At 37.3% G+C, this 27,252-nt stretch overlaps 1 protein-coding gene across 3 annotated transcripts; it reads left to right on the forward strand.

Moving 5' to 3' along the window:
- Positions 1-2,872: 2,872 nt before the first annotated feature.
- chrnb5a (cholinergic receptor, nicotinic, beta 5a) lies at positions 2,873-25,453 on the forward strand. Of its 3 annotated transcripts, none has more exons than XM_055205480.2 (7): positions 2,873-3,489; positions 10,253-10,398; positions 12,415-12,459; positions 12,744-12,853; positions 16,105-17,065; positions 18,013-18,155; positions 24,872-25,453. In XM_055205480.2, the coding sequence occupies exons 1-7, from the start codon at positions 3,438-3,440 to the stop codon at positions 24,879-24,881; spliced, it is 1,467 nt and encodes a 488-aa protein (XP_055061455.1). In that variant the 5' UTR covers positions 2,873-3,437; the 3' UTR covers positions 24,882-25,453. The 3 variants fall into 3 exon arrangements, with proteins under 3 accessions (XP_055061455.1, XP_055061453.2, XP_055061454.1); XM_055205478.2 differs by lacking the exon at positions 24,872-25,453 and adding an exon at positions 20,596-20,985; XM_055205479.2 differs by lacking the exon at positions 24,872-25,453 and adding an exon at positions 18,387-18,926.
- Positions 25,454-27,252: the final 1,799 nt, after the last annotated feature.

The following is a 27,252-nucleotide window of genomic DNA, read 5'->3' on the forward strand; positions in this document are numbered from 1 at the left end:
TTGTGAATTGCAACCAACGGTTCAGTCCACAGCTCACACCTACCTTTCAAAACGCATAGAGAAGCTACAGTAGCCGCCACAGGACAAACATGTCATCGTCTGAGACAACACAGTGACAAAATGCTCTATAATAACAGTTTGTCCATTTAGGGTTACTGTAGAAACATAAATGCAAATAATTTGATCTTTATGCTCCTGAGGCACTAGAAATGCAGTGCATTATTTTCAAATAACTCAGGACCGGATTCAATTATTGGGCTTATACCACAGACGTTGCTAATATATTGCTCTGGTGGTTATTTTAAGACATTTGGCAGTGTGTTTATCGAAAAAATAATGCATACCTGTGGAACATTTCTCAACCAATCAGAATAAAGCATTCAACAGCTATGTGGTATAAATATGTATATGGTACATGGAGCTAGCAATGGCCATACTGTTTCATGGGTTATTCCCAGTGAATGTACGCATGGACGGATAAAATGTATACTTTTAATCCATAATATTTAGCTTTGGATAAAAGTGCCTGCCAAGTGCATACATGTAAATATATGCAGAGAAATTTTCTTCATATAATATACATTTTTAATCCTGTTAATCCATGCATGTTTGTGGATTATTTCTATCTTAAATCTCTCAGTCCCTGTGCAATTCCAGCACATAATACCCAAAAACACCAGCAATATGGTTTCCTGCTAAAATGGTTGTCTTAAGACAGGTGTTCAAAGAGACATCTTCAGACTTAATGAGCATTTATTTATGTGAGTGTATGACAGAGAGAGAGAGAGAGAGAGAGAGAGAGAGAGAGAGAGAGAGAGAGAGAGAGAGAGAGTGTCTCAAATGTACAGGTTTTGTACATGCTGTGAACAAGATTTTGCTTTTAACAGTGGGAATATTTTCTGCTCGTGTAGAAAACAGATCATGGCCTTTAAAATCCCTATCATAAATTTTTTATTTGATAAAAATGTGTGAAGTTTGTATTATATAATATAATGTAGTATAATATAGTTAAAATATAAGCATAGTTATATCATACCTAATACAGTTTACTATAGTAAATAGTGCTCTCTCTATTTGTCTTTAACTATCTGAAGAGATGTGCTGTTTAACATAAAAATGTTTTTAAGGGGACATATCATTAAAATTGGACTTTTTCCATGTTTAAGTGCTATAATTGGGTCCCCAGCAGTGTTGTTTTTTGGCAGCCCTTTTAGTTTTAGTCTTTTGGACGGAAATGCTTTTTAGTTTTAGTCACATTTTAGTCACTTATAAACTAAATAGTTTTAGTCAAGTTTTAGTCGATGAAAACACAAAAAGGTTTTAGTAGATGAAAACGCAAAAAGGTTTCAGTCAAGTTTAAGTCAATTTTAGTAAAGTAGTCTTTAACAAATTATTTTAGGTTAAAAGGTGTGGTGTATTTAATACTATTTAAATGTGCATTAAGGTTGTCCCTCAGGGCTTACCGTTGTTTTAGTCGGTGTGCCTTCTGCGCATGTCATAACCAAAAAGTTAAGCCTGATATACCCTCATGTTGAGTTTGTATACGCTGAGACCTCGCTTATAAAGTTGAGAAACGCATCCCTTGCCGTTTTATTTAAATACACCACAAAAAGTATTGGAAATGGGCTTAGGTTTGACAAGTAGATTCATGTAAAAGCTTACCATGAAATGTGTCACAAGTAAAATTGAATATATATATGATATGTTAACAGCGTGACTTGTTAGTTACCTTTAAAAAATATTAACGTGATGAGCCTTCAGGTGCCGCTTGAGGTTGGTGGTATTCTACCCACCTAGTTTGTGGCCACATTTACCGTCATCTGCCAATATGCATTCCGTTTTTCTTTCTGATGGATTATACTGAAAGTACATCCATAAATCATGTCGTCGTTTCCGTTTATTGGCAGCCAGGTGGTGGGCGTACCCAAAACAAGGAAAGGGGCAACGTTGCCGATACTTTTTTGAGCTAAAAACACAGATTTCACGCAAAATATGCATAAATGACATGCATTGTGAACGTCAGACTTATAATCATTTTCGTTCCGTCTCGTCAACGAAAACTCAAAAGCGTCTTGTCATGTTTTCGTAACCTTAGAGCGTTAGCGTCATAAAAAAAAGGTGCGTCAACAAAATCATTTCGTTATCGTCATCGGTGAAGAAAACAACACTGGTCCCCAGTGCTTCTATCAACCTAGAAAATGTGAAAAAGACCCACACAGTAAACCATTCTCTTCAAGCATGTGAAAAAATAGGTCATTGAATTTTGTCTCCCCTTGTGATGTCAGAAGGGGATAATACAGCCCCTTAATCTGCACTATCCAACCACAGCACTGCCATTTAGTGCAGAGATCAGCTCATTTGCATTTATGGACACACCCAAAATGGCACATTTTTGCTCACCTTCACAAAGTGGGAATTTTAAACATGCTATAATAAATGATATATGAGGTATTTTGTGCTAGACCGTCACATATGTACTTTGGGGACACCAAAGAATTATTTTACATTTTTTAAAAAGTCTTGTAAAATGTGATGTCCCCTTTAATAATTTTGTCATTTTGTATGTAGAACACTATATTGTTAAAAATGCTGTATAAAACATTTCCAAGTTTGTGCTATGTGAAACATTTCCAAGTGTGTTCTCCCGTTTGTAGTCTATATTGTTAAATTCTTTGTACTGTTCTAAAATGTAAGAAACATTAAGAAGCTGTGGAGAAAAGTATTTAACAAAATATGTGCTTGCTTAGATAAAAGCCGCCAATTCAGTCTTCAGTTCTTGCCACAGCACTTAACAGGGCTCAACTCCAGCCCGTAACGATGCGGTTCGTCACGTGGTTCTTCCCGGAGCCGCGTCCCATAGGGGGCATCCACCGCTCCTCACACACGAGACATTGCATCCGCAGCTCTTTCTGCCTGAAAAATTCTTAAAAAAGTGCAATAACATTGGCAATACCTTGTTAACTATGCGAGCTTTAAATATAGCAGATGTCTGGGGTGGATTAAACCGTTCCGACTGAGTATTAAAGCGCACCAGTCATCGTTTAAAAGTTTACGCGGCGCCGGTATATTGGCTTGTCTATTTCCTCGGTGTCGGCAGACAGGAGAAAATGTTTGCAGGGGAACAGCGTAATGTTTTGTAAAGCATGCGTACTTGTGACGACTGTATGAATGGCTCGAGTCTGCTTTAAACTTAAGCGCGCGTATTTGGCTGAAATCCCTGGGCGAACAACTGCCTCTCATACAAAACTTAAACATCTGAGGAAAAAATCTGTCGATAGCTGAATTCTGAGAAAAGAAGAGCACAGAGAAAATCCTCGTATAGCGTTTACCTGACGCGCGCAGACCTTTAACGGACCGAGGTGTGACTGGACTAGAAATCAGCGTGAACCTTCACCTTGGACAGAGAGAGAGAGAGGGAGAGGGTGCTGGGGTCCGAGATGACATCAAATTGGATCTTATGTTTCTGTCTCCTGTTGCTGTATGTGGCAAGTAAGAATTGTTTTTAAATTACACGAGTTTCTAGTTGGTCTTGTAGGTAATTATATTGCTTTCGTAAAGTGGAAAATATGCAATACACTAATTTTATAGCAGAAAATGTGCTGAATGATGGTTTATTTAGATAAAGTAGGACGCTTTTCTATTCAGCTTAATGACATGCCCATCTTAATTTCCCCTTCTCTCTCTCTCTCTCTCTCTCTCTCTCTCTCTCTCTCTCTCTCTCTCTCTCTCTCTCTCTCTCTCTCTAAACTAAAATTTTACTGGTGAAAAGACATACACTTTCCATTGCCAAAGCATATACATATATGTACAATATATATAGACACAAACACTTGAGAAAAGAAAATATATTATGTAATGAAAATGCTATGCTGTATAATGTTATACTTTAGTCGTGGTGGTCTTGTTTCAAAGATTGCTTTTTTGATGGCAGCAGCATTTGACACACCTTGCAGCCAGGTTTGAAATTGTTATCTCTCTTTTTCCCTTCTAATGATTCCCGGCATCATAAATCATGTCTGTGATTGTTTTACAATTATCTATACCGTTTCATGTTTCTACTGTATGTTCCTAAAGTTGTGAACTAGATGTCGACCGATAGTGGATTTTACCGATACTGTTAACTAGGTTGGTCTATACTTGCTGATAACCGATCAATCGACCGATAGTTAAAAAAAACAAACACTCAAAGTAAAACAGTGCTGAAAAGTAATAAAACAACAGTACTGAACTAGCCTGGGTGCCAGCCGATCTTAGCCCCGCCCACAACATTTTGAGAACGGGAAGATCGGTCTGGGGTTTCTGCGTTGAGGAGCTACTATGCTAGACCCAAAGCTGGTCGAACCAATCAAATTGTCAGGGCGGGCTTTATACGATGATGGACAGATGATCAACAGTAACGTAATGAACCACGTCACCAAAGAGCGCGTGTGTTGAATCTGTTTACAACGAAATGGCTGCCACTTTAGAATTCAGATGTGTGGATTCTGACATCGAGTCTGTTCTAAAAGATATCGACAGAGCATTGATTTTAAAAGAGGAACAGAGAAACGCGAGAAAGGCATTTGTTGATGTTTTTGCCGTCCTTCCTACGGGATTCGGCAAAAGTTGGTCGCAACTGAAACTGGTATCAAGGCGATGCAACTCGGTGTGCATGACGAGATGGATATAATTAGCGGTCGTTGCCAGCTTCTTCTTCTTCTGCTCCACACACACAACTCTGATAAGAACTCAGATTACAACTCCCAACTCCTCAGAACTCCATCTCGTATAAGAACTCAGAACATCTCCCAACTCCTAAGAACTCGGGGTGTGTTCTTAGGCAGGGGTCCTAAGATGTAAAGAGGTCATACCTTGAAGAGGTGTCTGACCCAATCAGAGGTCATACTTTTAAAGGGAAAATTAACCTATGGAATTCAATTGGATGTTGAGGTGGAAATGTTACAGAGTTTCATAATATTATTATGAAGAAGAGTTTCCAAAACATAGTGCATATTATCATTTGGGAAATCAAAAATGGAACACATAGATACCAAACAAGGTCTAGAAATGATTGAATAATAATTTTTATTTATATAGCGCCTTTCAACACCCAAGGTCGCTTTACAAGGATAGGACAGGATAATCATATACAAACATGAAAGTCAACAATATTACCAGTCACTTACAAGGATAATGTAAAGGACAGAGAGAGAGAAAAAAAATGTATTAAGTAAGTAATACTAAATATTCATTTAAACTAGTTTGGGTTAATATACTGATACAACATAAACACCAAGAACATAATCCATGATGAGATTAGAAATAGTTGATTAAGACATTTCCCTTATACATTTATAAGTGAATACATGCATGACTAAATGGAAAGTTTCTTTGTCTTTCTCAAAATCTCCCACATTCTTTTGTGGTCATAAAACTCTAATCTTGATATGTGGCCATAGTCACGAGAGATCTGTTCTGCTTTACAGACCCCGGTGCCTAGCCTGCTTGTTGGGTTGAGGGTCTGCAGTTATATTTATGAAATATAAGAAATTACTGTGTGTCTGATCAGGCTCAGTCGTTACAAAATACATGTTTAGGGATGTTTTTGGTTCTTCAAAGACAATTTAGTCAAAGGAACCATTTCTTTATTATCTTTTCATTGTCTAAAGATTTTTCCCCTTAGAAAGGTTCAGTGGATATTAAAGGTTCTTTATGGAACCATACAGCCAAAAATGGTGGTTCTATGGCATTGTGTATCTTCATCCAAATATTTAGCTGCAATAAAGTAGAGGCATTGATATATACAATTGTGTTTATTTTACAAAATTATTATGGTTCCAATCTTTGTGATTTTTAGTATTTAAAACCAGAGAGACTATAGACGTTTCAGCAGGAACATTAAGAAACGGCTTATGTGGACTAAACGCAACTTCCGGTAGACTTCCACATAGAATGAATAACAACTTTTACAAAAAAAGAAAAGTAAATTACCTTTGTTCTTATATCATATCTAACCTTTTCAACCATTACACTGAGCTAACGTTACTGTGTAAAATTAATGTATACAATGTTAGCTACAGGTCCTTGAACTCTGCCAAACCTCTCTGCACAGTTGTGATCCATGCTTGTTGTCTCCCCTCTTCTTTAGCAAACCAAAACATTTTATTTTCAACAAGTTTTTTAAAAAAGATTTTAGAATTTCTCATCTTGCAAAACCGTTTTTGTCACTAACCCAACTACACAGATGATTCAGATATAATAATGTAATGATGACCATAGCAAATCATTTATTTACAGTATCTGTACGTGGATATAATAAGGTTGTTCATTTAGTAATACTTGGATAATACATGATCATAAGACAGTAGTAAAAAACATTATGCAAAATCGATAGAATGAAGGATATAGAAAATGTCCAAGATTTCCATTAAGCTTAGAGTAAAGAGTATAAATAGCCTACAGTCCAGACAGATATAATCGATTCATGTAATCAATGAAATCAGTTCTGTGTTTGTATGTTGTGTCTGCTTCATAGAGATGTTTACCTTCTCAGTACTTCACCTCAGGACTGACCTGGTAAGAACATATCAGTAATTTGTAGAGTATCTCATTGTGTGCCATGGTTATGGTTGTGTGATGTTGTTGTTATACTGTGAGGCAGATCCATTACGTGAGGATGAGAGCACTTAACCCCTACTAACACCCATTAACACCTGGCCAAGCATGACAGAACTGCACAACATTTGACACAACATAGGTAATATAATACTTAGCTTCCGGTAACGACAGCATGATGGACAGACGCCATTAACCGTTTGAGAAAATATATAATAAATAAATAATAAAAATAAATTTATTTCATTTGAAATAAAAAGGTCAACCACACTGAACTAATATAAGTACCCAGAGCAGTACTCATAAGGGGTTTTGGCAACTGTGTATTTTAATCCGTTGCAACCCATATAGACATTGAAAGACTGGCAGATAGAATCGATAAAATGGTGATTACATTTTGAGTTAGATGCTGCTGGATCTGATGTAAGAGGTAAGAGGTCAGACACACATACACATTCACAGATAAGATCATTGATTGGCTTTCCAGAGTTATCACTCTTTACAGATGGAGCTTCTATAGGGTTTCTGTATAGCACTCTAGTTACACACACAAACTGAGATGAAGTGGATCTGAACCCTACATTGCTTAAGGGGACAAGCTATCCAAAATGACTAAGACTCAGCATAGCCACAAAAGCTCAAAGGTGTGCGAGTGTCTTTCTGTGTGGAACAGATCATACCAATTGAATCTGACACAATGTTGGATTCATGACAGTGTGTTGGTCAGTGTTCTGGTTGGAGAGGCAGAGCACAGTCACTAGAGATCTCACTCCACACACGGAGGCTAGCGGTGGGGAATCGCATGTGCATTTTGCTACTGTCTTGGCAAGTCTGTTTTAGCATGTCATTGGCATTGTTTCTCCACATGGTTGGTGGGCTTATGAGTTATGATGGGATGAGATGCAGGGAAAAATGATTCTGACATGTTTGTTTTTTGCTCTGCAGTGAAAGCAGATTACATTCAGCTTAAAAGACATGTTTGGCCTTTTCATGCTTTTTTCTAGAACTTCAATACCTTGAAAAACTGTAGGGGTTCTGCAAGTATAAAGCTTTTCCTTTTTCTTCTTTTTTTTAGCAAGATCACATAATAACATAACTTCGGTGTTGCAGTACTGTATTAATTACATTATTTTGACTACATCCAATATAAGGAATTTTCAAGGAAAGGATATATCTTGAGAGGGGCTTGAAAACATTTTTCTGTACAAAAGGGAGGCCCGGTGGAAAAAGTTTGGGAACCACTGGCTTAAGGTAAAACCAAGACCTTAATTTTTTTCAGAGAATGATTTTGTATCATTTTGAATAAGACAATGGGCACTTTTGTATTTTTTAAACCAATTTTTTTTTCTTAAAACAAACTTTAACAATTTTGTGTTAAGCAGTTCAAAATAAAGTAAACCTGGTTTATATAAGTCTAACTTAATTCTATATACTTAATATTACTGTTGTGCAATTCAAATTATAAAACGGGCAGTTCTGGTCCTTCATTCTGATTGGTTGAAACGCGTTCTAAGCCGTGATAAAATACCCCGGTAACCCCACGGTTCAGACCGCATTACATAAACACTGCGCCAATATTGCCATGTTCTGATTTATGAAAATAAACACCACAGTCTTTAATCATTTTTAAATTTTTCTACATTTGTACAATTAAGGCGATATCCAGATAAATGTCAATACATATTGTTGAGTCATCTCGTCAATAAAGAGAAAACGCTTTCCTGAGGAATTCTTTAACCTCAAATTCATAGGTCCGCTATTATCCACTGGGTGGCGATCTTACCCAACTTAAACACTGACGCATTCACTCAACACTAAAAACATTGTGTTAGTTTTGATCAGGCTCTGAATCTGATCTCTTACAAAAGTTCTTCACAAAAATGGAATTATCTCCGCTTCTAGCTGAAAATTTGAGAGGTGATAAGAGAACAATTATTATTGCTTTTTTATAAAAGCAATAAGCCCCAAGAAGCGTGGGTTACAGTGCATTTTATAACAGCTAAGGGGGTTTTAGGCACTCCACTTCAAGTAATGCCTAACAACGCCCCTTAGCTGTTTTAAAATGCACTGGTAACCCACTGCTTCTTGGGGCTTATTGCTTTATTAAAAACCTTAGGCAATGTTGGGGCATGGGGGCCCAGGTCCTTGGACTTTGCTTAGGGCCCCCAAAATGGTAAACATGCCACTGAATGTATGTTCATGCCATCATACTGCTTCCACTATGTTTTATGGATGATGTTGTATGCTTTGGATCATGAGTTGTTTCAAGCCTTCTCCATTCTTTTTTGTTCCCGTCATTTTGGTACAGATTGAGAAATGGTCCTGAACATATTTGGCTTTTTAGATGTTCTTTGGTAAAGTTTTCGTCCTTTATTTTTGGGGTTTATGAACAGTTTTTTACCTTGTTGTGAACACTTTAAATTTGTTCTCATGAAGTCCAAGCTAGGGCTGCTCAATTATGGGAAAAATCTTTATCCCGATTATTTTGGTCAATATCCTAATCCCGATTATTTAACACGATTACTTAATGACTTTAAAAACATGCACGCGCGCACACACACACAATGCATTTTAAGTGTTGTTGCAGAAGGCAATCGCAATGTGCAAAAATCGAAATTAAAATTAAAAAAACTCTAGTCCAGCTCTAGTCCAAGCTGATAGCGAAAATAAAAGCTTCACAAAAAAGCTCATTCTCCTTCACTACTCCTTTTTGGCGGATTGATCTTCCAGATGCAGTTCGGTGAATCACATTTTTCATAGCATTCAAAAAAACAATTAATAACATATCTTTTCCATAAATACTTGACAAGTAGATGTTGACTTGTGTTCATGCTGCAGAAGGTAGTGAGCCTATTAGCTTTACCGAAGCAAAATCTTCTGTGCCTTTGCTACTACGGTGAGAAACAAATGATTATGGACAACAACAAGATTTATGCGCATGCTCCAAGTCCATTTTTAGTGTATCTCATTGTCAGAATTACAGCATCACATATAGTACTGGTCTGGCATGTATACTACATTGATTTGAATCAGTGGCTTCTTGTGCCATTTCTTGAGACGGGGCTGTGTTTACGGACTGTGTTTTTTTAGAAGGAGGAAAATAAAAGATCAGATAGGGAAAGCTATGGCTTTGTTTGTATGCTGCCTCAATGGCATTACAGAGATAGGAAGAGCCAGGATATAATTTAATATAACTCTAAATGTGTTCAGCTGAGAGAAGTCAAATACATTTTGGATGGCATGAGGGTAAGTAAATACTGGGACTACTGTTGTCATTTCTGAGTGAAATAATCCTAAAAATCACTGAAAGTGTAAACAGAATTATAGGTGCTATATAAACCAGGAAGGTTGGGCGGGTGTGTTTTACTCTTATCATTACTTGGTGTTCAGGAATAATAATAGTATCTATTATACTCACTGTGACTAGGCAGGCCAAATTTCTAAACGCAGAATATGAGTCTTTGATGTGTAAATGTGGGCGGCCATGCGTTAATGATTTTGGGTTTCTGACATCATACATACAAGCTGTATGGCAGCTTGGTTTCTATCTTTTGAACTAAGGAGGAAACAGTATATGTATGAATGACAGTATGATTTCAAAACATTCTTTCAAACTGTTCTTTTTTAAACTTCATGTAGATCTGTCTGTGTGCCTTAGGGTCACTTACCGGTGATGCTGAGGAGAGGCTTGTAGATTTTCTGCTGGGTTCTGAACGCTACAATAAACTTATCCGGCCTGCGGTCAATAAGAGTCAGCAGGTCACTATTGGCATCAAAGTCTCTCTCGCACAGCTCATAAGTGTGGTGAGTTTAACTCATATGCATACAACAACCATGTATTATATTATGTAACATATACTTAATAATGTAAACATGATACAATATGATCAAACAGATGTGAGACTCATATGTGAATACATTAGTGAAGCTAAAGCTCTAGATAAGAGTGTCTGCTGAAGGTCAAATGTAAATTATTATATACCAATAATTGTACAACAATCATTGCATTTATAATAGAGCTTACACACACACGCACGCACACACACAATACATTTGAATGTCACAACACATGATTGCATTATAGTTATGGGACAGCAGCAGCAGCCTGCCCTTGACACGACATTCACATTGACAGTTACTTTTACATGTGACCTAATCAGGCACAATGCAACAAAGTAAGACGCAACATTTGGCCTTTAAATTTTGTCACGGTGTATCATTAGCTTTCAGTGAAATCTCATTGGTTCAAAACATGATCCACATAGCTGTACACGGTGGTGTGAAAAAGTGTTGGCCCCTTCCTGATTTTTCATGTTTTTGCATGAATGTAACACTTTTTTTTAGTGCGATGCTGCTAATGGTCTAATCAGTTTAAATGGATTGTGCTAAGATATGCTAAAAGTGCTAGCGCAAGACCCAGAGATCAGCTGAATGGATTCCAAAATGGTAAGAATCAAATATTGAACTCTAGGGGAGCTGGAAAATGAGCATATTTTCAAAACAAAGTGGAATGTCCCTTTAATGTTTTAGATCATGAAACAAATTTAAATATTAATCAAAGATAACACAAATAAACACAACATGCAGTTTTTAAATGAAGGGAAAACAAAATCCAAACCCACATGACCCTGTGCTTGCCCCCCACCCAGGCCAGATTACTGGCACACCAGTTCGCAATCAAGAAACGACTTAAATAGGACCTGTCTGACAAGTGAAGTAGACCAAAAGATCCTAAAATGCTACACATCGTGTTGAGATCCAAAGAAATTCAGGAACAAATGAGAAAGTAATTGAGTCTGGAAAATGTTATAAAGTCATTTATAAAGCTTTTGGACTCCAGCGAACCACAGTCAGAGCCATTATCCACAAATGGCGAAAACATGGAACAGTGGTGAACCTTCCCAGGAGTGGCCGGCCTCACTTGCCTCAGTTTAGGTCAGTGTTCATGACTCCAACATAAGAAAGAGACTGGGCAAAAATGGTCTGCATGGCAGAGTTCCAAGACGAAAACTGCTGCTGAGCAAAAAGAACATAAAGGCTCGTCTTAGTTTTGCCAGAAAACATCCTGATGATCCCCAAGACTTTTGGGAAAATACTGTGTGGACTGACAAGACAAAAGGTGAACTTTTTGGAAGCTGTGAAATAATAAAAGTAACACCGCATTTCAGAAAAAGAATATCATACCAACAGTAAAATATGATGGTGGTAGTGTGATGGTCTGGGGCTGTTTTGCTGCTTCAGGACCTGGAAGACTTGCTGTGATAAATAGAAACATGAATTCTGCTGTCTACCAAAAAATCCTGAAGGACAACGTCCGGCCATCTGTACGTGACCTCAAAGTGAAGCAAACTTGGGTTTTGCAGCAGGACAATGATCTAAAACACACCAGCAAGTCCACTCCTGAATGGCTGAAGAAAAACAAAATGAAACTTTGGAGTGGCCTAGCCGAAGTCCTGACCTCAATCCTGTGGCATTAAAAATGCGGTTAATGCTCGAAAACCCTCCAATCTGGCTGAATCACAACAATTCTGCAAAAATGGGTGGGCCAAAATTCCTTCACAGCACTGTAACAGACTCATTGCAAGTTATTGCAAATGATTGATTGCAGTTGTTGCTGCTAAGGGTGGCCCAACCAATTATTAAGTTTAGGGGGCAAGCACTTTTTCACACCACTATATATGTACATTAAATATGTTGTGTCACGTCTGGTTGAGAATTAATGGTCCTTGTCACTGCATATCTAATAAAGTAAGAAAGATAAAATAATTAAGAAAAACAATTATGTACAACATATGCAATGTTACTCTGTTACCTTTACAGAATGAGAGGGAGCAAATTATGACAACAAATGTGTGGCTGACTCAGGTAAGATAGGCATATACCTTTCCACTTATCACATATTACAGTTAAATGCCCTAATCACACACATCAATGCAAACAAAGTAAACAAAGCACCGAGCAGATTCAAGTTCACTGTAGTACAGTATACTGTACATTAGGTCATTTCTGTTGTGTGGTGAGAAATCTTTTCAGATTAAGAAATCTTTACAGAATTCAATTAATTGAGCTATTTTAGTATATGGTGGTACATGCTTTAGTAATACAGATTGTCTTTCACTTATTTTAAACTAATTATTACTTTCCTGTAGGAATGGAATGACTACAGACTGATGTGGGACCCAAATGAGTATGAGGGCATCAAAAAACTACGAATACCATCAAAGCACATCTGGCTTCCGGATATAGTGCTTTACAACAAGTATGTCATAGATGTGACCATACATTGGAATAAATCCTCCAACCCATACATTATAGATCATTTTTCAGTTCCCTCAAATATGACGCATACAGTGTTTACTAAGTTAGTGCACTTTTGGCCTTAATCAGGGCTCTAGACTAAAATTTGAGAAGTTCTACAGTTGGTGGTGGCACCGGGAATGAACTTGGTTGCACCAGTGATACGGGTTGGGGCCAGAAAGAAAGAAACACTGAAACTACATCCAAATGTGTTAAATGCATAAATTTATTTATTACAAATTAATACAGAGAAGGTCTTTTATTCAAAAACATCTCTTTCAGCATCTTTACGGTACAATTCTATCCGTGCGTGGGAAATGTGATTGGATTAGCAGCTGGGGCACAAATTTATTATTAATAAGGTAATATTTTTTACACTTTCAATTGAATTTCTTTTGGTCCTGTAGTTTGCGAATATGGGATTAGTTATCACAAAGGTGCTCTCCGTTTATATTTTAAACTTAATTTCATTACGCTGCCTATAAAAGCTGTCCAAATGCGTTTCCTGGAGCACAAACACTGCCTCCGAACTCAATGCCTCATAAGGGGGCGTGCACACCAAAGCATTTACGCCCACGGCCGGTGCATGTTTTCAATTGTTTCCAATGGAAGCTCAGCATTTTCAAATAAGCCAGCAGCTAGCAGTTTTCTTCCACGCTGAAAACCGGTGTTCAGCCTTTTTTCCGTGCTCAGTGCTGAGTGCGAGAGTTGAAAAATATTCAACTTTGGGTGAAAAGCTCCACTCGTCAATGTCAGTTCTCCCATGGCCGTCCAATCACAGTGGAGGAGAGGCGGGACATTACCACAGCAACCAACCGTCTAACAGCTGATGGATCAGAGCTACCAAAGCACTTAGCTGAAGAAAGCTGGCACTCAGCTGAAAAACAGCTGGCATTCGCTGTCCTCCATGCGCTTTCAGCTGCGTTTAAAAACCCAATCAATTGAGCCCATGTGCTGTTGTTTGTGTACGCTCACTGAAAAAAAAATGATTCATTGAATTTAATCAATTTTTTTAAGGTAAGTGGTTGCAATCAATTTATTTAAGCTACACAAGTAATTTTGGGGTGGTTTCCTGGACAGAGATTAGCTTAAGACAGAACTAGACCTTAGTTTAATTAGGAAATATAATTAGTTTAAACAAACATGCCTTACTAAAAACATTACTTGTGTGAATTTTGAGGACAAACTAAAGGCACTGATGTATTTAAAGATATGTCAGTGCAAGATGTTTTCAGTTTGGACAGCTCTTATATTTATTTTAGTCTAGGACTAGTCTAATCCCTGTCTGGGAAAACGCCACATACAATATAAAACTTTTGTTTAAATGTAGCTTAAATTTCTTTATTTTCTTTATTTCTTTATTTCAAGGATAACCCCTTGAGATGAACCATCTCATTTTCGATAAATTTATTGCAACCACTTACCTTAAAAAAATTGATTAAATTCAATGAATCATTTTTTCAGTGGAAAAAGTCTGTTTTTCTTTTAAAGTATCTCGGACTTGAACTCAGTGAAAGGCATCTTGCTTTAAGCAGTAGTTTCCTTGATCAGTTTTGCAGTGGCATCAGTGCAACCGCTTTAAAAAAGTTGAAAAAGATCTCCTCTTAAGGAAATGTGTGGTTTGAATGGTGGTTAACTGTACCTTGAATGGACTGCCAGTCGCTCATTCAAAGCATCTGCCAACAGCATAAATGTAAAAGCAAATTTTGCTAATTAAATATTGGAAAAATTAAAAAGGTTAACATTACATATAAACAAACCAACATTTTGACTGTGGTAGCCATTTTTACAACAGCTGGAGGGTGCTAAACTTTAAAACATAACTATAGGTCACAAAAGTGGTTGTTTTGGAAAGAGGACAGGCTCAGTAAATTGAGATATCTGTCTGACATCAATTTTCAGATCGATACCACATGAGATAGTGATGTGTAGCCTGACGTCTGATGAATAAATGCGTTATTCGGAACAGCTCCAAGCATCGGCTTCAGAATTGCTTACTTGTACCACAGTTAAAGGTCACGTTCTTCCTCATCCCATTTTTCAAACTTTAGTTAGTGTGTAATGTTGCTGTTAGAGCATAAATAACACCTGCAAAATGATAAAGCTCAGCGAACGGCCGGTTTGGACTACAGCCCTCTACTTCCCGATTGAATGACGTCATTAAAACTTAATGTATTTCAGTATACTTCTACAGTCCTTCTACAGTATACCTTTGTTTTTAACAACAGAACCTTTAAGATTAGCTTGTTGAGTTTTTGACTAAACTCCGCCCACTGGAATACGTCAGACGCCAGCTAACCTCAAACGGCTCTACTAAGCTACGCTGCTGTCGAATCACAACCCACTAAACAAACTACACAATCAGAACTCGTTACGTATTTCTGAAGGAGGGACTTCATAGAACAAGGAAGACATCAGCCCGTTTTCAGGACAGTGAAGACAGCGGTATAAACATTTAATTGTGCGTTTCACTCAAAGCTTCAAAAACACAGGAAGAACGGGACCTTTAAGATTTTCAAAGTTGTTTTTCACTTTTCAGTTCATTATAAGGCCGTGAGCCTTGTAAACTTTTGGGATTTTTAAAGCTTTGATGCACAAGTAAGTGTTTAGTGACAACTCAATACAACAAGCAAGCTGTCAGTGTTCCAAGATACTGACTAATTATGCAAGAGAGTTGCCAAAAGCAAAAGCAACCGCTTCCCTTGTTGCTATTCAGGTTGTTCACTTCTGTGCTCTAAAAACTGACAAATAAAGATGTTTCAACAGTTTGATCCGCGCCAGCTGTGTGTTTTCAGTACAACCAATCTGTGAGGGCCAGTTTTATGGCATCATCCGTCAAACGTTGTTATATAATCTGCATTTGCACACGTTTGTCGCTCAAATTGGGCCAGATGAGTCTTTAATTAGAGGCAATTTCTTATGGTGTACAAAGACACGGGAGCATGTAATCCTTTGCTAAGAGCATTGTATTTCAAATTGCTAATTTTAATTGATAAACTGTTTGCTAATAATTTTCTTTAAAAAGGGCACATACAGCAATTCTGGATTAAATATTTCTTAATTAATGCACTTTAATCAGACACATTGTGTAATGAGTAGGCATTCCCTTAACTATGCCTGTTAATACATACTTTTGTCATCATAACTTATTTTATGGGACGACACAGTTTACTCGTATGGATTAATTTAGAGCATTTTTTTCTGTACTTACAGTGCAGACGGTGTGTATGAAGTCTCATTTTACTGCAACGCAGTCGTCTCCAACACTGGTGACATATTTTGGCTCCCCCCTGCTATCTACAAGAGCGCATGTGCTATTGAAGTTCGCAACTTCCCTTTCGATCAACAGAACTGCACACTGAAATTCCGTTCTTGGACGTATGATCGCACTGAACTCGATCTTGTCTTGACTTCTGATTTCGCTAGCCGCGACGACTACACTCCCAGCGGCGAATGGGATATTGTCTCACTCCCTGGTCGGAAAAACGAAGATCCCAATGACATCAAGTACCTGGACGTCACATACGATTTCGTGATCAAGCGCAAACCCCTTTTTTACACAATTAACCTTATTATCCCTTGTGTTCTTATTACCTCTCTAGCAATTTTGGTTTTTTACCTCCCCTCAGACTGTGGTGAAAAAATGACACTTTGCATTTCGGTTCTTCTGGCTCTTACTGTGTTTCTGCTCCTGATCTCCAAGATCGTTCCTCCGACATCTCTGGCGGTTCCATTAATAGGAAAGTATCTGATGTTTACGATGGTTCTGGTCACGTTTTCCATTGTGACAAGTGTGTGCGTGCTCAACGTTCACCATCGTTCTCCGTCGACACATCGTATGCCTGAGTGGGTCAGGTTTGTGTTCTTGCATAAACTTCCAACTTTTCTTCTCATGCGACGACCAGGAAGTTCCAATGTGCGGGAAAGGTTTCGACAGAAGCACCAGCAGAAATCATTCTCCTCAGATGGGAAGAACGTAAAGATGGATGGAGGATCATTCTTCTTGAGTGATGATCCCATGCGTGTGTGTGGGGCATGGAGGGTCGGTGATCTTCCTGAGGGGTCAGAGTTCAGACAGAGAGTGAGGGTCAGACATGACCAAGATGTGGATGAGGCTATAGAGGGCGTGAGGTTCATTGCTGAACATATGAAGATTGAGGATGATGATGAAGGGGTGAGAAATATTTTGCTATTTTATTCATTTATTGACTGTTGATTTTAAGCACTTAAATGATTAGTCCATTTTCTTGAAGAAAATCCAGATAATTTACTCACCACCATGTCATTCAAAATGTTGATGTCTTTCTTTGTTCAGTCGAGAAGAAATTACGTTTTTTGAGGAAACATTCCAGGATTTTTCTCATTTTAATAGACTTTAATGGACCTTATCTAGCGAAACGATTGTCATTTTTGGCAAGAAAAATAAAAAATATGCACTTTTAAACAATAACTTCTCGTCTATCTCCGGTCCTGTGACGCACCAGCGCGACCTCACGTAATACTTCATCACATCAAGAGGTCATGGATGACGTATTGAAACTACGCCCCAGTGTTTACAAGTGTGGAGAAAGAGGACCGTTCCGACGTTACTGTATGTGAAATGATACTAATTAATGTCTTTATGTCAGTTTATTGTTTAAAATGGTCCGCAAAAGTGCGTTTTATATATGTAACAAGTGACCTTTCCACGGCATTACGCAATTACATGAGGTCGCACTGGCTCATCACACAGCCGGAGGAAGAAGAGAAGTTGTGGTTTAAAAGTGCATATTTTTATTTTTCTTGCCAAAAATGACAATTGTTTAGCTAGATAAGACCCTTATGCCTCGTTTGGGATCGTTTAGAGTCCTTTGAAACTGCGATTTTAAGCTGCATTAAAACTGTTATGTGTTGGGGTCCATTAAAATCCATTAAAATGAGAAAAATCCTGGAATGTTTTCCTCAAAAAACAAAATTTCTTCTCGACTGAACAAAGAAAGACATCAACAGTTTGAATGACATGGTGGTGAGTAAATTATCTGGATTTTTTTAAAGAAAATGGACTAATCCTTTGGGTTCTGCAGTTTTCCATCTCTATGACTCTGCATATGTTTGTGATTTATTCTCGTATCTGTCAAGTAGATCATCGAGGATTGGAAATATGTGGCCATGGTGATCGACCGGCTCTTCCTGTGGATTTTTATTCTGGTCTGTGTCACTGGAACTCTTGGACTCTTTGTGCAGCCACTTTTTCAGAGCTACAACACCTCCACGGCCGAGGATGAGTGAGTCACGTCTTTCTCTCTTTTCCCATCTCTTTTATTTATGAGAGAGAAGTGTTTGGAGGTCAGTGCCTTCTGGAGAATTCCCAAGTATTTAACAATAGCTTCACCTTCAATGGGAAAAAGAAAGTCTGTGATCAACTTCGCTAACGTTTACCGACGCTTTACTTCTGTCTTTCCTTACCTGCCTTTCTCTTCTCTTGTGTCTTTGTTCCTGTCTTTTCTCTTTTACAGATATGGGGATTTCTAAAATATCTACTTGGTATTCCCGAACACAGTTTTGACAGACATCAGGGTTGTGTGCTTTTCATAAATGAACTCAAGTTCCAATTTAAATAATATGAGGCCAAAAACAGGATGCAGAATTGTAATTTGAATGAAAATAGAATGTATAATACAGTATATTTCAAATGGAATGATATTGAGAGAATTGCAGTTTTAAAGGAACACGCCCACATTTTGGGTGTTTAGCTTATTCAATGTATCCCCCAGAGTTAGATAAGTCCATACAGACCTTTCTCATCTCCGTGCGTGCTGTAACTCTGTCTGACGCAGCCCCTGCTAGCTTAGCTTAGCACAAAGTCTGGAAGTGAATGGCTCCAGCTAGCATACTGCTCCCAATAAGTGACAAAATAACGCGAACATTTTCCTATTTATGTGTTGTGATTTGTATAGTCACACCGTGTACAAATAACAAGGTCATATGAGACACAGCCATCTTTTAACTGTATACATACTGGAAACTATATTCTCAGAAGGCGAAGCACTGCTACTGGGCGGAGCTAAGCTAGCGAGGGCTGCGTCAGACAGAATTACAGCACGCACTGAGATGAGAGAGGTATGTATATGGACTTATCTAACTCTGGGGGATACGGTGAATAAGCTAAATTCCCAAAATGTGAGCGTGTTCCTTTAAATTAATTGTGGGAGGAGACTGTTCATTCTGTTCTGTCAATCCTCACAAAAGTAATCTATAAGCTATGTGTGGTAAGGCTGTGCTGTATCGTGAATAAACCACAGGATAATGTGAAACAAAGTTACAACACAGTACACATATTAACCGTGTGCCGTCACCAACACATTCCACCAAGCTCAATGCATTTTACTTTAACTCTTTAAACATTTGCGCCATCAAAAAAATAGCGGAAGGGGCGTTTTGAACAGTAGGGCTAAATCACAAAGATCATTAGATTACAGTCCAGCAGATATCAGTGAATGGGGTTAAAAAAGCCTCCTAAATGAAAACTGTGTACATCAGTAACACTAAAATTACTTGTATGCATGTACTACAGTATATTTTTTTAAGTCTAAAATGTTACGTAAATTAAGATTCTTTTGATCACTATATTTTGTATTGTTTCTAAATAAAAACAGTAAAAAAAATAATTTATTAAAAGCCATTTATTGTCAAAATAAAAGATATCTTGCATTGATGATAGCACATTTTGAGATTTGACAGTAAAATAAAATAAAATAAAATAAAGTATAATCTTTTATTTTAAAAGATGTTTTAGACAGATATATTTTTGCATTGGTCAATAACACACAAATGTGGTCTATCAATACCAGGTGGAATTTTAAACAAATGTAAAACGACTTAATTTCACTTTGAACATAAGTTGACCCTTTCAGCTGGAGCGAAAGTAACACACAGTTGGGTCAAAAGTAACACAACAGAACAAGATAGATTTTTGTGTTACACTTGTTTTTAGTAAATATACATGACTATGACCTTGTTAATATGTAACTGCAAACATATTTTCTTGTTTATCTTTGCAAAAAATAATTAAATCACATTTTAATTTTACATTTCAGGTTATCAAATGTTTCAAAAGCAACTCGACAGCACAAAGGATGTGTTACAGCACTAAATAACCTGTAGATTGATCAGTACTGTAACACATAAAACAAGAAATACAACACGTTATAAGAAAAAATTACCGCTTTAGGACCAACCCAACTTTCCGACTTCTCTATTTTAATTCACCTAATTTTGTCCAGTTGTGTATTTCAGATCGAAACTCAGAGGCTTGGAGCTTAAGCTGCCAAATTTGTTTACACTTATATTTAAAAAAAGACTGGTTGAGAATTCAAATTCCAATTTAACATCCTGTGGGGCATGTTGCCGATTGTATTTCAGTTCAAGCTCATGAACAGAAATATGAAGCAAATTCAGAAATTCTTAATTTTTGCCCAACCCTGACATACATAAACAGAACCACAAATACACTATATCTACTTCAGTGTTCATCAGCAGAACATGAAGTTCTGTGTCACGTGACAAACTCTACCCAGTACACTCTATACTGTAAAGAGACGTTCTTTTTTTAACTAATAGCCTTTAAAATCAACTATATGTGTCACTGAATACACAGCCTTGCAAAAAATGTTATATAACTATAAGTTGTTTGTAGTGTTCACTTTTATATTTTTTCATATTTAGCACTATCAAAGACAGTTTACAGGGTTTCAAGAACAGGATGGTTTTTGGAGACCTTGGTACAAGGACTAAAATGCTTGATTTGCTCTTTTGCCCTCACACAAACTGCACAGACACACAAACTGTAGTTCAATCAATATTGTTTGTTATGTAAGATTATGTATTCCTACTGTACATGCAGTCATGCAATTAATAAAAACCACTTCCCTCTACGACAGTGTTTCTCAAACTTTTTCTGCAATTCCCCACTTTGGAGGTAGGGAAGGGTTCCGAGCCCCACCTGTCCCCAATCGCCCCAACAAAATGGTAATCAAAATGGTAATCAACTAGGCTTCAAGATTAACTGTTGAAATGTATTAGTCACATCATATTTTAAAACATTACAGCATTGAACACCTGCAAAAGAGAAAATAAACATGCAAATGTTTTATCATTTTGCATGAAGTAAAACTTTGTGACCAAATTTCCTCTCGTTTGTCACGCCCCACTTGTATTGTTCCTATTCCCCACCAGTGGGGCCCGCCCCACACTTTGAGAAATGCTGCTCTACGATAACATGCAGTTTTTAAATTGGGCATTGTATTTATAAGCATAATACAAATAAAACATGTTTGGTGGTATTTTTTATTTGACATTCTTGTATATTTTCTCTCTTTTTTTTATCTAGCTTCTGTTACTTTTTTATTCTGTTCTCCTTTCTTTGAGCGCCTTGCTTTTCCATGCCTTGTCCACGTTGTCAAAAAGCTATCTAAATAGAGACAGTGACTAAACAGATCAAAGTGGAAAATAGAGAAGCCTGTGGAAGCCAGGGCAACCAATACAATACAGATTTACTATATTATGACAACAGACGTAAATGTGTTTTAACTGGTGTTATGTAAATGGATATTAAAAAATAACTTTGCAAAAACTGAAACTCTGCATGACTTTGTCTGCCAGTAAGACTAATAAAGTCCTGCGTATAAAAGGTCTTGTGATTTTTGCAGCTTCACCTTATCCAAAAATCTCCCACTTAGACAGAAAGATGCAGCCAAAGGCAGGGGCGGGTATACCTGAAGTCGATGGCTGTATTTAAAATGACTCTACTATTTTTTTTTAGCTTATAGTGTGTAATACACTTGAAGAAGTGACTGAATATGAGTGAGTGAATTCAGACACGGAGTTAAAATATGCTAATTTTACAGCTCCACTAGAGTTAAACAATTGATTTTACTGTTTTGGAATCCATTCAGCTGATCTCCGTGTCTGGCGGTACCACTTTTAGCATAGCTTAGCATAATCCATTTAATCTGATTAGACATTTAGCATCGCGCTTAAAAATAACCAAAGAGTTTAGATATTTTTACCCTTGGTAACATTCAATAGCAGAGGACTATTTTCGGGCAGTGCGTAAATATCATTGCGCCTGCTGCAGCCATGTTACGGCAGCAAAGTTCTTGATTATTACGCCAGAATGAGAGTATAGTTCCTAGCCATACAGCGGGGAAAATAAGTATTTCACACATTAGCATTTTTATCAGTAAGGGGATTTCTAAGTGGGCATTGCCACAACATTTCCGCCAAATATTGAATTCATACAAAGAAATCAGAACATTTAAGTATACAAGTTGAGTCATAATAAATAAAGTGAAATGACATAGGGAATAAGTATAGAACACTTGAACACAAGGTGCAAAATGGCACAGAAAGCCAGGAGATCACCTGAAATCTGTCAGTATTGAGAAAGAAACCCTGCCACCTATCAGTACTCATTGATGGCCTATAAAGGCTCCTCATTACCCAAGAAGCACACAGGAAAGACTTAATGATGGGTTAAAGCAAAGAACTCTCTCAAGATCTTTGTAATCTTATCGTTGAAAAGCATTTTGATGGGATTGGTTATAGGCGCATTTCCAGAATGCTGAATGTTCCTGTGTGCACTGTGGGGCCACTAACCGGAAATGAAAAGAGCATCACTTCACCATAAACTGGCCACAATAAGGTGCTCCATGTAAGATCCCTGTCAGAGGAGTCCAAAGAATAATCAGGAGAGTTCTCCAAGAGCCAAGAACCATTTGGGCAGAACTTCAGGAAGACCTTGCATCAGCAGGTACTGTTGTTTCAAAGAAAACTATAAGCAATGCACTGAACTGCCATGGCATCCATGCTTTACCACGAAAGATTCCATTGCTGAACAAAAAGCATGTTGAGGCTCGGTTTAAAAATGAGCATTTGGTGAAGCCTGTGATTATTGGGAGACTATAGTATGGTCAGATGAAAGCAAAATTGAACTTTTTGGCAGTCATTCCACACACCATGTTTGGAGAAGAAATGTCCCACCACCCCAAGAACACCATACCAACAGTAAAGTTTGGGGGTGGAAACATCAAGGTTTGGGGCTGCTTTTCAGCAAGGGGTACTGGCAGACTTCATATTATTGAAGGCAGGATGAATGGAGAAATGTACGGGGACATTCTGGATAAAAATCTGCTCCCATCTACCAGAAAGCTGAAAATGAAAAGAGGGTGGACATTTCAGCAAGACAATGATCCCAAACACAAGGCCAAGGAAACAATGAAGTGGCCCAGTCAATCACCTCACCTGACCTAAATTGCATAGAAAATCTATGGAGCAAACTGAAGATCAATGTTCATAAAAGAGGCCCTATGAACTTTCAAGATTTAAGACCATTTGTGTGGAAGAATGGGCCAGAATCACTCATGAGCAATGCAGACGACTGGTCTCTCCATACAAGAGGCATCTAGAAGTTGTAATCACCAACAAAGGCTTTTCTACAAAGTATTAAATAAAGTGTGTTCAATACTTATCCCCTGTGTCATTACACTTTATTTATTATGACTCAACTTGCATACTTAAATGTTCTTGATGGCTACATCTGTTGGAAATTTTGTGTCAATAGCCCATTTAGAAATCCCCTAACTGATAAAAATGCTGATGTGTCAAATACTTATTTTCCCTGCTGTATCTGCCTAGAAAATCGCAACTTTAAATTTTCTGTCGGTCTTAGTACACAATGTAACTACAGAAGAGTCAAGTTTTAAATAGGAAAAATATCTAAACTCTTTGGTCATTTTTGAGCGCGATGCTAAATGGTCTAATCAGATTCAATGGATTATACTAAGCTATGCAAAAAGTGGTACCGCCAGACCTGGAGATCGGCTAAATGGATTCAAAAACGGTACAATAATGAAATGTTTAACTCTAGGGGAGGTGGAAAATTAGCATATTTAAATAGTGTCCCTTTAATGCTATTACTGCAGTTAAATCCTTCAGTCACTTGCAGGTGCTGAGCAACAGGATAAATGTAGAGGCCTATTTCTCCTCAATAATACGTTGTTATTTATTTGTATATATAAATTGAACATTTTATGCAGAATGTGAAAATAATTATTACAAGGTTTTGTGTAAAGGCCATTTAGGATTTGACTGTGCAGTATTACTTTTTGTAAAAAGTGGTCTTATGTTTTCAATGCAATGTTACTGTAAACAACTCATTAAGCTTAGGAAATGCACAAGTGTTTTCAATGGTTTCTTGAATGCAAGAGGATTTCTGCCATGAGGCAGTATGCTAGACAAATTACACATCTGAGTAAAAATTGGCACCAGGGTTTTGATCCAATACGACAGAGACTAATGCATGTATGATTCATGATTCATTCATTACTTTGGTTGTTTATAAATGGATTGAGCTTCTCTTTGGAGTCCTGCTTCCATGGTTACACTGATCTTTTCCAATCCAAGTTATTTCCCCTCTTCTCCCCTCCTCCATTGTTTGTATGTTTGTGTGTCTGCACATAACCACACTATTCATTAACACTTTGTTGTGATTCGGCATTCGTTTAATTGCTCATCTCTCTGTGAGTGGCTTTATGAACACATAAAACATATGAAGCTTAATGGAATGTCCTTTCTCTCTACTCATCTGTACTCATGCAATCTATCAGGACAAGTAATAACCATTTTTCAATGCAGATGTAAAACATTACCACTGTATTGTTTAAATCACTGTCAAGCATTCAAAATATTGTCTGGAAATCTTCTAGAAGTGAAAATGAAATTGGCTGATTTGTATTTCATTTGCTAAAATATTTAATACTTAAGTTGTTCAGGAGGTAATTAGAGCTAGCATGAGATTAATGTGGCCATAAATTAAGGAGAACCAAAGAAAATCAATAAAATGTGTTTTTTTTGTGGATGCATAAGAATGACAAGTCAAGAGAATATTTTTTTTGAGGTGTCAAATCCTTATTTATTTATTTATTTGCACGTATATTTCCAGCTGCCCATAGCGGTGATGTCGGGGGGAAGATTTAACATGGCAACTTCATCGCATCAGCAGAGACCGTCGCTGCCGTTGTCTGCAATGCTGCTGATCAGCAGAAATGCCCCTCCATTGCTTATAGCACACTGAGATATTGACATCTTTCATATTTACCGTTCACATACACACTGCTGCAGTGTACATTTGTGAGAAAGGGGGAATGTGTTTGTTCTTATTAGTGCACATCCTGGATTAAATATTTAACATGAATGTTATATCTTTTATAATATAATTTTTTAAATAATCATTCATTTGTATTCACTTTTTCTTGTATATGGAAAATCTAGATGGTAAAAACATGGGATAAACTTTCTGTGTGTGTAAAAGGGAGAAAATTTGGGCTTTGATTCAGGTTTGGTACTTGTGGAAAAAGTGTGTTTTGTCTTTATCCTTTTGTTTAATTTCAGTTTCACAATTCTTAACTACTTGAACACTTTGTTTGCAAATTATTATTTCATTATTCACATTTAGCACAAAAACATGAATTATACCATAAGTAGCACTGGTTTTCATATTTCCTCTGCAGCACAAAACAATGAATTGTGTTTTTCAGAGTGTGACTTGTTTAACTATCAATGCAAAATTAAATTTGATATCAACTATGGAAGTCAAGAGCATGTGTATTTTTAAAAATTGTTTAATATAAACAATTAGATTTAAACATTTAATAATATAACATGCTTAAAATTAGTAGTTAATTTATTTTTTAAGAATATTACATTTAAAAATAAAAATGTCACTTTTTAAAATAAATGTACTTCTAATGTAATCAGATCATTGTGTAGATTAATCTCTCCTTTGACAAGTTTAGAAAATTATAAAGCAGAAACAGAGAAATATTGCTAACAAAGGTTTTTTATTTAGATTTATAACCAAGGACTTGACTTAGATCTTGAAAGCCTTGAGACTTATTTGAAAAACTTGAGACTTGACTTAGACCTGGCCTTATAAGGCTTGAGACTTGACTCAGACATGGCCTTAAAAGACTTGAGGCTAAGACATTGCTTTGATAAAAATCAGATTTAACTTAGACCTAGCCTTAAAAAAGACTTGAAACTTGACTTAGACATGGCCTTTAAAATGCTGAATTGCCACTGTCAGAAAACTATCGTAGGCTATCTTTGGTCGCAAGACCGGGAAAACAGCCGCCTTTGAACCTCTCTCACTGCACGACATAGGACCACTGATGAAGAGCCACAATCACAGAAATCGCAAAGATTGTTTCACAATGACAATGAAAATCGTGCAGTGTATCCCGGGCTTTAGACCTGGCCCCAAAAGACTTGAGACCTGACCTAGACCTGGCCCCAAAAGACTTGTGGCTTGACCTAGACCTGGCCCCAAAAACTTTGAGACTTGACGTGGACAAGACTTAAGACTTATACATGCAATTGAAAAGCTTCATAAAAGAGGCCCAAGGAATTTTCAAGATTTAAAGACCATTTGTGTGGAAGAATGGGCCAGAATCTCTCATGAGCAATGAAGACGACTGGTCTCTCCATACAATAGTTGTCTAGAAGCTGTTATCACCAACAAAGGCTTTTCTACAAAGTATTAAATAAAGTGTGTTCAATAATTATCCCATGTGTCATTACACTTTATTTATTATGACTCAACTTGTATACTTAAATGTTCTGATTTCTTTGTATGAATTCAATATTTGGCTTGAAGCCTACAACTGTTGGAAATTTTGTGTCAATAGCCCACTTAGAAATCCCCCTACTAATAAAAATGCTGATGTGTCAAATACTTATTTTCCCTACTGTATCTGCCTAGAAAATCGCAACTTTAAATTTTCTGTCGGTCTTAGTACACAATGTAACTACGGGTAGGCTATCTTTAGTCACAAGACCAGGAAAACAGCCGCCTTTGAACCTCTCTCACTGCACGACATAGGACCACTGATGAAAAGCCACAATCACAGAAATCGCAAAGATTGTTTCACAATGACAATGAAAATCGTGCAGTGTATCCCGGGCTTTAGACCTTGCCCCAAAAGACTTGAGACCTGACCTAGACCTGGCTCCAAAAGATTCGAGACTTGACGTTGACAAGACTTGAGACTTAAACATGCAATTGAAAAGCTTGAGACTTAGACATAGTCAGAACATAAGGATCTTAAAGGAGATAAAATGTAGATCTATCAGTGTTTACCTTGAATAAGGTTAAGGAATGTGTTGGGGAGAATTAATAGTGCATACTTGATTCAGATACAAGCAATACACTGGTGATGAATAGTGAAAATGTAAATGAAGAGAGTACATGAAGAGTGAAATAAACCACTTTTTCTTAAGTGTAGTGTCATTTTCATTCTGACTAACGGTTTGGCCTCTAGTTTA

This window comes from Misgurnus anguillicaudatus, chromosome 3 (assembly GCF_027580225.2).
Source record: "Misgurnus anguillicaudatus chromosome 3, ASM2758022v2, whole genome shotgun sequence".
NCBI classification, from domain to species: domain Eukaryota; kingdom Metazoa; phylum Chordata; class Actinopteri; order Cypriniformes; family Cobitidae; genus Misgurnus; species Misgurnus anguillicaudatus.